This window comes from Podarcis pityusensis, assembly GCF_964106645.2.
Source record: "Podarcis pityusensis genome assembly, chromosome: 3".
Taxonomy (NCBI): domain Eukaryota; kingdom Metazoa; phylum Chordata; class Lepidosauria; order Squamata; family Lacertidae; genus Podarcis; species Podarcis pityusensis.
Genome location: NC_138026.1, coordinates 105601351 through 105615417, shown reverse-complemented (window position 1 = coordinate 105615417; position 14067 = coordinate 105601351). Strand labels below are relative to the sequence as shown.

The window sequence follows — 14067 nt, the reverse complement described above, 5'->3', positions numbered from 1 at the left end:
CAAGTTTATACATTTCAATAGTTTTACAATCAATTTAATATTTCAAAGTTTGACATCCTTCCTTCCCCCTCTTTCTGCGGTTCCTTAAATTTATTTTTTAATATCTTCCGCATATCCAAATTCATTTAATCTCCTCATTTAATTATCTACTTTAAATATATACTCTTGTGAAACTGCAGGTTATTACAATAATCCTGCCAATGTTTTTTATCTGTTTGCAATTTATCTGTAAATATTCAATAAACCATTTCCATTCTTTCATTAAAAAGTTTGTTATCTTGATTTCTTATTCTTCCGGTAGGTTTCTGCATATTTCCGCCATTTCTGCATATTCCATAAGTTTTTGTATCCATTCTTCCTTTGCTGGGACCTCTGCTTCTTTCCACTTTTTTCATTTCTTTTCATTTCTGTACCGCTTTATATTTTTAATTTTAAAATCTCAAAGCGGTGTGCAGCGTATACTTAAAACATCAAATAAAACCATCCAGAATGAAACATTACTTAAGAAAGCCCAATAAAGCTAATGACTGATTTCTAAGTGCGGGACAGAAATAAATGCAAGCTGTTTTTTCCCCTTCTTCATTTAGGGGAGTTTGGATCAGTCATGGAAGGGAATCTCAGCAATCCTGATGGAACTACCCAGAAAGTAGCTGTGAAAACTATGAAGTGTAAGTACCAACAGATCTGGTAGGCCTAGAGTTGTTTTGGTTTTTTCATAAGAAACATTCAGATGCCCCTGGGTGTGTTGCCAGCAGGGCCGCATTTAGGATTGATGAGGCCCTAAGCTACTGAAGGTAATGGGGCCCTTTATATGTCCACCTGTCCTTTCTCAACAACAAATTGTCACTGTTTTTTATGTTGAATATATGCTATATGGTAGTTTATGGGCCTGTTGTTTTAGTCGTTTAGTCGTGTCCGACTCTTTGTGACCCCATGGACCAGAGCACGCCAGGCGCTCCTGTCTTCCACTGCCTCCCGCAGTTTGGTCAAACTCATGCTGGTAGCTTCGAGAACACTGTCCAACCATCTCGTCCTCTGTCGTCCCCTTCTCCTTGTGCCCTCAATCTTTCCCAACATCAGGGTCTTTTCCAGGGAGTCTTCTCTTCTCATGAGGTGGCCAAAGTATTGGAGCCTCAGCTTCATGATCTGTCCTTCCAGTGAGCACTCAGGGCTGATTTCCTTAAGAATGGATAGGTTTGGTCTTCTTGCAGTCCATGGGACTCTCAAGAGTCTCCTCCAGCACCATAATTCAAAAGCATCAATTCTTCGGCGATCAAATTTATGGGCCTAATAGGTATCTAAAGCCATTTGAACATAACAAAATATGTATTTTATCAAAGTAATTGTTGAACTGAAATACAATTAAGAAGAAGTATATTAATAGTGAAATACAGGCAGGGCCTATTACTTACATCACAGGAGCCTACACAACACAAAACACTGTTGCTGTATGTAGGTTTTATTTTATTTGTTTTTTATCTTATATTTTGGGAATGTACATCCAGGTTTTTTTCCTTTAAATTTTTTTGGGGGCCCCAAGAGAGTGGAGCCCTAAGCTATAGCTTGTTTAGCTTATACATAAATCCGGCAACGGTTTCGAGGGAGTTTTGACAGTACTGTGGAGCTCCTCTACAATAGAAAATAATAGAAAATCCTTCTAGATTTAGAAGTCCAGCAAGTACTTCTTGGCCTACATATCTCAGCACAGAAGACATAACACTGGGTAAAATTATTACAAGCAGTAATCTAAAAGCAAAGTTTTCTTCTCTGTGTGCGTGTTCCCAAAACGTGTAAAGTTACAGCGCAGAAAATGCGTTAGGAAAAGCTGCTTGGATAGAAAAGAGATGAAGCTGAAATGGAGGCCAGAGCACAAAGGACATTGTCTTTGTTCCCCAACATCCCAGAGACCTTTTCCTGCACACACGGATTGGTTCCTTTTAAACCTCCCCCTTGCTCACAACTAAACTGTATTGGTACACAGAAGGTGATGAGATGAACACTTGGCAGAAACAGTTTTCCATTGTTCTTAGGGCGTCTTGTGAAGGTCACTCACAGCTGCGAACAAATTGTGTATCTTTTCCACCCTGGTACATGGTTTCAGCTTGACTAAAGCCTTCCCAAGCCTTCTGTTCCCATGTTCCAGCATGGGATACAGGCAGACAAAAACATTTCTGCCTTTAGGACAGGCCTTTGGACCTGCTTAAACCGTGAACCAGAGTTCTCTTGACGAAAGTTTGCTTCCCTCCCAACCCCACAATTCCTGGTGTGATTGCCTCCATCAAATACACATACATGCCCTCAAAAATGAGCTCTGCTTTGAGAATGGGAGCCCAGGGAGTTACTAGAAAACTGGGCTTTTCCTGCCCTAGAGTTTTTGGAACAATGGGGATGGCTAGGGCCAGTTCTGAGGGCAAATCTCTCTTCCATTCTGATACTTCCTCTGAATCAATTGTCCTCATTCCCCCAAAAGAAGGAGAGTTGGAACCTGAGGTAGTCACACATTTCTGGTTTTGGGAATCCAAAATCATAGAATAAATTTGCAACAGAATCTGATTATATTGGTGTTATCTTAAATATATATATAATCCTGTAAGGATCAAAGTTAGAGTTTTGGTGCTTGGGAGATCTGGATCCCTATTTAGCCGCAGAGTGAAAGGGTTGCTTTCTGAACACAGAAAATCTATTTTGAAATATTCAGCCAAACTATCTAGTTGTGCCAAAAAAATGTTGCTTAGGTAACAACTCTGGTCTGGATATATGGTGACCTTTCAATAAACTCAAAGTGTGTGTGAGGGGGGAGTCTGTTTTGTAATTTCCAGCCAGGCAGCCTCTTCCTTTCATAGTTAAACTGGCAAATGCTGGAAAAAATGTATATATTAGGGCAATGCCTTGCTTTTGCCCTCTGTTGTTCACTGTGAAATCCTTTGGCCATATAAAATAAATTTAATGGACCAATTGCCACAGGCAAAGGAATATTTACATTTTTTAAAAAAAAAATGGGGAAGGGGGTATTACCCTTTGTAATAAGCATTTTTCCCCCTTTTCTTGCAATTTTTCAGTGGACAGTTTTTCCCAGCGAGAAATCGAAGAGTTCCTCAGAGAAGCAGCTTGCATGAAAGACTTCGATCATCCAAATGTCATCAAACTTCTGGGTGGGTCAACCAACAAGTGGCAGTTGTCAGGGACAAGATTTTATTCGTAGCATAAGGCCGGGGTGTGGGTGGGTGTCACTATCTCTGTGGAGGCCTAAGTAGTGGCTATTTTGTCTGATAAATCAGGGTTGGGGAACATCTAGCCTGCAAACCAATCTGGCTGGGGTGAGGAGGGATGCTCAGTTTGGTCCACCGGGCCGTTTTCCCTGAACCATGCTCAGGATTTAATCTCCGCTCATAATCTGATGAGCAGAGATTAAAGCCCCTTGCCTTCTCCCTTAAGCAGGTGGAGACCAGGAGATTTGAAGCGGAGCCCTCCACTCCCCATTTTCACGAGATAGATGCCTTGGGATCCTTGGGATGAAATTCTGCTGGACCAACCCCCCATTCAAGTTTTCCAGCAGACATTTGTTGAATGAAAGCGCTGTGCTGATTTTATTTCCATCCCTTCTAGGTGTGTGTATAGAACCAAGTTCTCAGCACGTCCCCAAACCCATGGTGATTCTCCCGTTCATGAAATATGGAGATTTGCATAGCTTCCTCCTTCGCTCAAGGCTTGGAATGGGCCCACAGGTAATCAATTATTTGGGAGAGAATTGCCTTGTTGGTAGGACAGAAGACTGGGAGTCTGTCTAGAAATGTGATAATAGCTTGTATTGCTCATAGAATCATAGAACCATAGAGTTGGAAGGAAAATAATAATAATAATAATAATAATAATAATAATAATAATAATTTATACCCCGCCCATCTGGCTGGGTTTCCCCAGCCACTCTGGGCGGCTTGCAACAGAATATTAAAATACAACTATCTATTAAACATTAAAAGCTTCCCTAAACAGGGCTGCCTTCAGATGTGTTTTAAAAGTCTGGTAGTTGTTTTTCTCTTTGACACCTGGTGGGAGGGCGTTCCACAGGGTGGGTGCCACTACCAAGAAGGCCTTCTGCCTGGTTCCCTGTAACTTGGCTTCTCACAGTGAGGAAACTGCCAGAAGGCCCTCAGCACTGGACCTCAGTGTCCGGGCAGAACGATGGTGGTGGAGATGCTCCTTCGGGTATACTGGACCGAGGCCATTTAGGGCTTTAAAGGTCAGCACCAACACTTTGAATTGTGCTCAGAAACGTACTGGGAGCCAGTGTAGGAACTCCAAAGGTCATCTAGTCCAACCCCCTGCAATTCAGGAATCTCAACGAAAGCATCCAAAACAGATAGTCATCCAGCCTCCGCTTAAAAACCTCCAAGGAAGGAGAGTCCAGCCACCTCCTGAGGAAAGGTTGTACTGCTTGTATTGCGAGAGAGAACAAAACCCCTGCTTCCTCCTTCTAAGAAATGAGGAGATCCTTATCCGGCAACACTGTCCAGTGCAGGAAAACATTTAGAGGCTTGATCTGAATCCTGCTGTGCCATTTCAGTGTATTTTTAGCATTGCTTTTCTGCAGCTGAGAAAACAAAACAAAAGGCATGCTGTGCCACGCAGAAAGCAAAACTGTTTTAAGGAGGGGAAAAAATACAATTTGTCTGTGGTTCCATGTAAAAAAAGGGGGGGGGGTGAACAAATGAAGATCTTTAAGAGATATGCAGTGCAAACCTATGTAATAATAATAATAATTTTTATTTATACCCCGCCCTCCCCAGCCAAGGCCGGGCTCAGGGCAGCTAACAAGCAATAATAAAAACAAGTTGAATGAATACAACTTAAAAACAAGATTAAAATACAACAATTAAAATATTGAAACATTAAAATATTAAAATGCAGCCTCATCACAGGAGGAGAAAGAAAAAAGAAAGAGGGTGAGAGAATCAAATTGGCTCCAAGCCAAAGGCCAGGCAGAACAACTCTGTCTTACAGGCTCTGTGGAAAGAAATCAGATCCTGCAGGGCCCTGGTCTCATGAGGCAGAGCGTTCCACCGAGCCGGAGCCAGTGTTGAAAAGGCCCTGGCTCTGGTTGAAGCTAATCTAACTTCCTTAGGGCCCTGGACCTCTAGAGTGTTGCCATTTATGGACCTTGAGGCTCTCCGTGGGGCATACCGGGAGAGGCGGTCCCGTCGGTACGAGGATCCTAGGTCGTGAAGGGCTTTAAAGGTCAAAACCAGCACCTTAAAGTTCCACTGTGTTCAGCACAGCTTATTTCCAGGAAAGTTTCCGCAGGCTGCTATTCTGAATCCCGTTAGTCACCTGCCCGTAGTCACATGACTGCACCAGCACAGGAGCTTAAGCCACAGCCACACAAGAATAACATCTCCTATAAAGCAATCTTCACCATCCTTGGGTCCCCAGATGTTGTTGGACTACAACTCCCATCATCCCTGACCATTAGCCATGCTGACTTAAGGACGATGGCTGTTGTAGTCCAACAATATCTGGGGCCCTAAGGGTGGAGAAGGCTTTATAAAGACACAAGGGCTCCATCAAAGGTTCAGCGGCCAAATTCAATAACTGGAGGGATACCGTTTGGCAGGAGAGGTTCATGGAGGCATCAGTGTGGGGGACAGTGGAGGATAAAGGTAGACTGGCCCATGAACCTCTTCTCACCTCTCACAATTGCCTTGGATGGATAAAGGGATGTTGCACTCTGGAACTTTAAGCGAACAGGTACTTTTGCCAGGCAGAATGAGTATTCAGATCAGTTTGCTTTGTCACTTGGTTTGGAACGGGCTGGGACTTCATTCTTGTTGTGTGCATCTGCTGAGCTACTGATTCCTGACCTTTGTGTGTTGCCTACTTATGTTGCACTTGGCGAGATATAAAGGCCACAATCTTGCCAGACAGAAGGAAATATGATGTCTGTTCAAAACCCCACTGATGCTAAAGTCCAGTTGCAAGAAATATGACAGCTTTCTGGAAGATTGTTCCTGTAAGTGACCAGGCTGTGGTCCTCCTTGTTAGTGTCAAAAACGGATGGACTCTTATCCTTGTACTGGAACAGCAGAGAAAGGCTTTAATTGTTCTGGAGACAAGGTCTCTGGAAGAGTTGGCTGTCCTACGTTTTGTGGCGAAAGCAGTTCCGTAGTTTTCACAAAGGAGTCCTATTGAAACAGGACAACCCACTGAAGGGCCTTTCAGTGGAAAGCAAATCGTCACAATAGCTGACGGTGCTCTTTTTGGTGATAAACGAATGGCTTAATTTGATTTCTTGCATTTATTTCACTAAAGAAAATATGGAGGGGAAATGAACCCTGCTATAAACAAATGATGATTCTGTCCAGCAGCTGTAAACAAAGGAGTTGTTCATAACTAAGCATATGAATCTGCGTGAGCTGCAAACAAGTGGAAAATTAAATGATGTCTTTGCATGTAATTGGGAATAGTCAAAGAGAGCTTTATCCTGCCTGCCGTTGTGCTGGAATGGAAAATGGGGGCCACATTTCTCCCTCTTCTAAAAGGAGCAGGATGAATTTCATTTTATCATTTACTAGAGCCCAGCTCTGAAGGAGCACGTACGTTCAGTACAGGGTCAGTGAGGAGCTGGCTGGGGAAGAGGTTTTCTGTTGTGCAAGGAATCCTGAGATATATTTTGTCGTCAGTTGGCTGAGATACAGTGTGGTGTAGCGGTTAGAGCATCGGACTAAGATCTGGGAGAGGAGGGTTCTAGTCCCTGCTCAGCCTCAAAGCTCACCGGCTGACCTTGGCTGGTCACTGTTCCTCAGCTTAACCTCGCAGGGTTGTTGTGAAAATAAAAAGGGGAGACTAAGAACCATGTACGCCACCTTGAGCACCTTGGAGAAAAGGTGGAATATAAATGGAATATATAGATAAGTACCTGATAGATTGATAGGTAAGGAATTAAGAAAATTCATGCTAGCCAGGGCCGATAGAAATTGGAATCCAGGAACATTTGGAGAGGCACCCTTGTCCTAGGAAATGTTTAGGGAAATGTGTTTTGGTTGCTCTTGAATGGGTTTTCTTTTATCCTTGTAAACAGCCTTAAATCTTTGATTAAAAATGGAGGTTTGTTAATTTTCATTACAGTGGTACCTCTGGATGCGAACGGGATCTGTTCCGGAGCCCCGTTCGCATCCTGAAGTGAACGCAACCCGCGTCTGCGCGGGTCGCGATTCGCTGTTTCCGCGCATGCGCGTTATGTCATTTTGAGCATCTGCGCATGCGTGGTGAAATCCGGAAGTAACGCGCTCCGTTACTTCCGGGTCGCTGCAGAGCACAACCCAAAAATGCTTAACCTGAAGCTACTTCAACCCGAGGTATGACTGTATTGTTCTTGTTGCTGCTGGTTGTTAACAATACGTTGAATTCATTATGATTTTTCATCTCTCCTCCTCTTTCCCAGTATGTACCACTGCAGACCTTGTTGAAGTTTATGATCCATATTGCTCTAGGAATGGAATACCTCAGCAACAGGCATTTCCTCCACAGAGACCTGGCCGCTCGAAACTGCATGTGAGTTTCTACGTTCCTTCCTTCGACTCTTAATAAAACAGTCCAGCTTCAGTCTTCTTTCTGGGTTTTGCCGCTCCAGAAAGAGGAATGAAAAGTGCATGTTAATCTTGCTGTGAATCTGCAGGTTTGAGTAAAAGTCAAGCAGAAACTACTTTATTTCTGAATTTTGGAACATCTTTTTAGGAGCAGATTCAGAATAATCATGCTGGAACTTCAGTCTGCAGTTGCGGGGAGCGTTCAGATTTGAATGTTCTATCGGAGGCAAAAAGGCTCCCTGCACTTAGAAAATTTGCACATTAAAGAGGAATCCTTCTCCCAAGTTTGCAAATTTTCTGTGGCCTGGCCTAGATGAACCAGTTACAGAGCCCAGATCTGAGAATCTGGGTTGCCACCGAACTGGTGAAAAGTGATGGTGGGAAGTGGTCTCCGCTTCCTAAACTATTTCCATTCAAGCTGGTCATGTGACTTTAAGAACTGGTGCCAGAGTTTGCATGTTTTCCTCTCCTTTCTGTATCCCTGTTTGCTTTGGTGTAATTTATTTTAGACTGTAAGCCTGCAGGCATGGACTGTCTCTGATCTTATGCAAGCCTCTCTCAGAGCCTTTTTGGCCGAACTGCAAGGAAGAAATGCTTCAAATAAAAGGATATGCCCAAAATGTGCCAGAATCTGGATCAGGTCTAGCCCAGGTTTTCCTAGCTTTTCAGACTGCTGCCTAGCAATTTGTTGAGGCAGCGATAAAAGATCCTAGCAGGCCTCACCCAACAATTGCAGCTTGTTTGGGGCTTAAAAGGGGGGAAAAAACTTTTATTTTCTGCAGCTGCCTGGATCCAGAACAGGCATAGGCAAACTCGGCCCTCCAGATGTTTTGGGACTACAACTCCCATCATCCCTGACCACTGGTCCTGTTAGCTAGGGATGATGGGAGTTGTAGTCCCAAAACATCTGGAGGGTCGAGTTTGCCTGTGCCTGATCCAGAACATATTTATCTGTGGACCTGTGCAATTTATTTTATTTTGTTTTCTCCAATTTGTAGATAGCCTTTGACTGTGTAAATGTGATCTCAGGGTGGTTTTCGTCGATGCACAAAATGCAATCGTACATAAAATATAAATTAAGAACATACCAATTAAAAAAGGCAAACAATGGAGCAACAGCATGAGAATAATAAATGGGTAGATTGATGGGGATCATGGCAGGAGACCTCCCATCAGTGCAAATTATTATTTTGGAAGTGTTTGTGAGTCATTTAAAAGGTGCATCCAAGCTATAAAATTAAAGGCCTAATTTAACCCTCAAGGGCTTTCCCAGGGGTTGTGGTTTTGTGAGAATGCTGTGAACTGTCTTATTAGAAACCCCTAATCCCTTAATAGATCTTCATTTTCCCAGGGGTTCCTTGTGGGAAGGACCACATGGGTTTCAAAGCTACATCGTTGCCATGCCTTTTGTCTTTTCCAGAAGCCTGCACATAATATTACATATTTCAGTTGCCTTTGTCCTTTTCACATGAATCTGTATTAATGCTACTTCATATTAATCGATGGGCAGGTTACGGGACGACATGACTGTGTGTGTGGCAGACTTTGGCTTATCCAAGAAGATTTACAGCGGCGATTATTACCGGCAGGGGCGCATCGCAAAGATGCCTGTGAAATGGATTGCAATAGAAAGTCTCGCCGACCGCGTCTACACGACAAAAAGCGACGTGGTACGTAATGGGAGGGACATTCAGTTTGGTTTGCATTTTAATGCACACCGATGTAATTCAGGCTTCCTGAAACATTATGCAAAATGGAACACAGCGGTTCTTTGAAAGTTGCCCTTGTCTGAATTTTGCAATGCACGTCTCCACTCCTGTCACCCAAAGAAAGTATATATCAGGGGGATGTATGCATAAAAATGAATATATTGGTGGAAATAATATACACAAGTATGTTTTATTTGGAGCAATTAGTCCCCAAAAGTGTATACAGTGGACGCTCGGGTTGCGAACATGATCCGTGCAGGAGGCACGTTCACAACCCGTAGCGTTCGCAACCCGCAGCGCCACTTCTGCGCACGTGCAGGTTGCGATTAGGCGCTTCTGCGCATGTGCAAAGTGCAGTTTAGTGCTTTTGCGCATGCGCGAGCGCCAAAACCCGAAAGTAACCCGTTCCGGTACTTCTGGGTTCAGCGCAGTGCGCAACCCGAAAACGCACAACCTGAAGCATCTGTAACCCGAGGTATGACTAATAGGATAAATGCACCCTGAAATTCGCAAACTGGTGCGGAAAATGTAGCAAACTGAATACTATATGAGATTGGGGAAAACGAGAAATTCATGCAACATCTATCCATTCGTTTGAACTGAGAAAGGAGCCCTTATATACTCATGTCCGTTTTGACGCTTGCCTGTGCACCTAGTTCTGATGCATCAGAAGGGCATCTGATGAAGTTGACAACACCTACAACGCACCCACCCCCAAATGTGAGCTTCACTGCATTTGTACCAAACACAAATAGAATTTTCAAACAATGTATGAGGGAACAGAGCCCAATCCTAGCTTCCTTTGGGCATCAGTCTCACCGAGTTCAGTGAGATTTATTCCCAGGTCAGTGTGTTTAGGGTTGCACTTTAGGAGATAATCTTTCCCAAGGTATTCTGTAACGCCAACTAAATATATGTTTATCTCTGTGTTCCCTGCAGTGGGCTTTCGGTGTTACAATGTGGGAGATAGCGACCCGAGGGATGACTCCATATCCAGGAGTGCAGAACCATGAAATTTACGACTACCTCCTTCATGGGCACAGGCTGAAGCAGCCAGAAGGCTGCTTAGATGAGTTGTAAGTATTTTATCTCACTGCAGTAATAATGCATAGGAAGCAATGTATATACTTGAGTATAAGCCGACCTGAATATAAGCCGAGGCACCTAATTTTACCACAAAAAAACTGGGAAAGCTTATTGACTCGAGTATAAGCCGATTCACCACACCACAAACCTCCTGGTGGGCCAGTGTGTGTGTGTGTGTGTGTGCGCGCGCGCATGCACATGCGCACACGGCAGAGGGGGCTTCTCTCTCCTCCCCAGCCCCTCCCGTCCCCCTGCCTACCTAGGGTGGTGCCAAGGGGCAGAGGCTGGTGGCGACAGTGGCGGAGGAAGAACAAGCAGCCCGAAAGGTCTGCTTTCAGGCTGCTCGTCCTCCGCTGCCAACCGCGGCAAAGGCGGAGGAGGGGGAGGAAGGAGCAGCCCGAAGAAGAAGAAGAAGAGTTTGGATTTGATATCCTGCTTTATCACTGCCCGAAGGAGTCTCAAAGCGGCTAACATTCTCCTTTCCCTTCCTCCCCCACAACAAACATTCTGTGAGGTGAGTGAGGCTGAGAGACTTCAAAGAAGTGTGACTAGCCCAAGGTCACCCAGCAGCTGCATGTGGAGGAGCAGAGACGCGAACCCGGTTCACCAGATTATGAGTCTACTGCTCTTAACCACTACACCACACTGGCTCTCGAGTATAAGCCAAGGGGGGCTTTTTCAGCATAAAAAATGTCCTGGAAAAGTAGGCTTATACTTGAGTCCAGCATTGGTCCAGCATAGTATTGTTTGTGTTCACTCGCAGTGGCTCTCCAGGGTTATAGACAGGGGTCTGAACCACCCCTTCCTGGGGATTGAACCTGGGACCTTCTGCATTCAAAGCAGATGCTCCACCACTGAGCTACATACAGCCCTTCCCTGTAATTTGGCTGAGATTCGGCAGTAATGCAAAAGACAATGGTTTGCTCAAGACAATTGTCACTGCTGCAGTCTGCCAGCTTGGGAAGCTGGAAGCTCTGAGGTCTGTTTGTTTCTTCGCTTGACCTTCTCCACCACTCCTGATTCCCAGCATTTTGAATGCTTTGTCTCCTGTATGTTTCTGAGTATTATGTGCCATACATATAAAGGTAAAGTGACCCATGACCATTAGGTCCATTCGTGACCGACTCTGGGGTTGCGGCGCTCATCTCGTATTATTGGCCGAGGGAGCTGGCGTACAGCTTCCGGGTCATGTGGCCAGAATGACTAAGCTGTTTCTTGTGAACCAGGGCAGCGCACGGAAACGCTGTTTACTTTCCCGACGGAGCGATACCTATTTATCTACTTGCACTTTTGACGTGCTTTTGAACTGCTAGGTTGGCAGGAGCAGTGACCAAGCAACGGGAGCTCACCCCGTCGCGGGGATTCCAACCGCCGACCTTCTGATTGGCAAGTCCTAGGCTCTGTGGTTTAACCCACAGCGCCACCCGCGTCCCTACATATACATGGTATCATATCCCATTTTTGACCACTTGGTCCTCAAAATGCAACTTTGGGTCATCGTTCTGCTATAGCTCCTCCTCCTTATAACATCTCCTTCTCCACTATGTTGGAGGATCCTCATGGTGAAGGGAAAGATAAGGAGTCTAATAAATAATAAAGAGAATTCCTCTCCAGTACACACCCAAGTAAAATTAAAAACCACTCCCAGAGCTATTTTATTTGTCTTCCACCTTCCTTCTTTCATGGAACTCAAAGGCAGCGCACCTAGGACTCCCAATCAAGCTCTGGCCAGGCCAAAAACACCTTAGCCTCAGCAGGTGGCTGCACCACCTCAGCTCAGACTCATGTCAACATCAGCAACCATAATTTATTACTGATTAGAGCAGAGTTTCCCAAACTTGGGTCTCCAGTTGGACTACGATTCCCATCATCCTTAAGCTAGCAGGACCAGTGGTCAGGGATGATGGGAACTGTAGTCCAAAAAGAGCTGGAGACCCAAGTTTGGGAAACTCTGGATTAGAGAGAGAGCCTCCATTGTTCTCTCCACTCCAAAACATTGTTCCCAAGGCACAGGTGTATTTGCTTTTACTGCTGCTGTTCTGGTGAGACTCTATTGTATTTTTTAATTGCTTTAAAAGTTGTAAGCCCCGGCAGGAAGAATTTTGGCCAATAAATCTCTAAAGCAAACAGAACGTGCTTCACTCCACCCTGTTCCTTTCTACCTCAGGTATGAAATAATGTACTCTTGTTGGAGGGCAGATCCCGCGGAGCGGCCCGTCTTCTCCGAACTCAAGCTTCACCTGGAGAAGCTGTCGGAAAGTTTGCCCGCCCTCAGCGAACCCGAGGACGTAATTTATATTAACACCAGCCTGATGGAGGACAGTGTGGAAGAGCTGACAGAAGACTCCGAGTTTCCCCGGATAGACACGGACCTTGACCCTAACCACATCATAGAGTCCTGTTCCCAAAAACCAGAGACCACTGTGGTCACCGTGGACGTCCATGACAGCAATGGGATGGGGGACAGATACATTTTGAGTGGGGCTAACGAAGATCACCTCAGCAGCATGAGGAGATCAGAAGACGAAGATACCCCTTTGCTTCAGCACACACCCTCACAGAACGGACTGCTGTGGTCTCAGGCCAGCACCCTTCCTGTCGGCAGCACGTTAGCCAGTGAACTACTGTACGCAGACGACTCTTTGGAGGACTCTGAGATTCTGCTGTGAAAGAAGGAGCAGGACTTTCCGAGCTCTTTGGCCAGAAATGTTCTGAATGGACTTGTCTTGCCCTTGCCGTGCAAAGCCAGCCCTGTGTAGCAAGCTCTCCAAGCCTTGTGTACAGCATGTGATTAATAGAATGTTCTATCTCTGTTTTGTATAATATGGTATCTTTATAGAGATTATATTTTAATAAACAACACCCCCATTAGGACGGTCTCTTTCATTTGCTCTTTTCACGGGGTTTTGGTCTCTCTCTCTCTCTCTCTCTCTCTCTCTCTCTCTCTCTCTCCCCCCCCCCCCCCCCCGTTCACTATGATATGGTTTTGCCTACAGATTGTCTTCTGGCTCCTTCCACAGCTTCTGTATTATCCTCACCAAACATGGTGTTAACATATTAGGGTTGCCGTATTTTGAAGAGCAAAAAAGAGGACGCATTTGCCGACGTCTGCTTTTAACAAGGGATCGCTATGATGACTCTACCCATGAAAATGAAAAAGAGGATATATGGAAATCCTGTTTTCTTTTTAAATAGCAAGGAAAGGGCTGTACAGTGGTAACTTGGTTCTCAAATGTAATCCGTTCCGGAAGTCCGTTTGACTTCTGAAATGTTCGAAAGCCAAGGCATGGCTTCTGATTGGTGCAGGCGCCCCGGAAACAATAGCCGACAGCCACACCAGGCATTCGGCTTCTGAAAAACGTTTGAAAACTGGTACACTTACTTCCGGTTTTTCGGCATTTGGGAACCAAGGCGTTTGAGTACCAAGGCGTTTGAGAACCCAGGTACCATGGTAGTTCAAGGGTAGAGGGTTTGTGTTGAATGCAGAAGTTCCCCAGCTTCAATCGCCAGCATTTGCAGATGGGGCTGGGAATATCCTCTAACCAAAACCCTGGGGATTCTTTCCCAGTCAGTGGGAGCTAGACAGTATAAGGCACTTCCTGCCTCTAGCAAGGGTTGGGCTTGCTTCTGCAAAGGAAGACAGCACAGTGACTACAACTGTGAGCTAGAATATCCCTCATTCAAAGCTT

General features: G+C 45.0%; 1 protein-coding gene across 3 annotated transcripts in view; it reads left to right on the top strand.

Moving 5' to 3' along the window:
- Window positions 1–13249, top strand: part of MERTK (MER proto-oncogene, tyrosine kinase) — a 51650-nt gene extending 38401 nt beyond the window's left edge. For all 3 annotated transcript variants that reach the window (XM_080998126.1, XM_080998127.1, XM_080998125.1), the window contains exons 13-19: window positions 588–668; window positions 3060–3152; window positions 3607–3725; window positions 7439–7548; window positions 9094–9253; window positions 10232–10368; window positions 12546–13249. In XM_080998126.1, coding sequence (XP_080854252.1) covers window positions 588–668; window positions 3060–3152; window positions 3607–3725; window positions 7439–7548; window positions 9094–9253; window positions 10232–10368; window positions 12546–13047 — 1202 coding nt within the window. In that variant the 3' untranslated portion in view covers window positions 13048–13249. The remainder of the gene's footprint in view (window positions 1–587; window positions 669–3059; window positions 3153–3606; window positions 3726–7438; window positions 7549–9093; window positions 9254–10231; window positions 10369–12545) is intronic.
- Window positions 13250–14067: the final 818 nt, after the last annotated feature.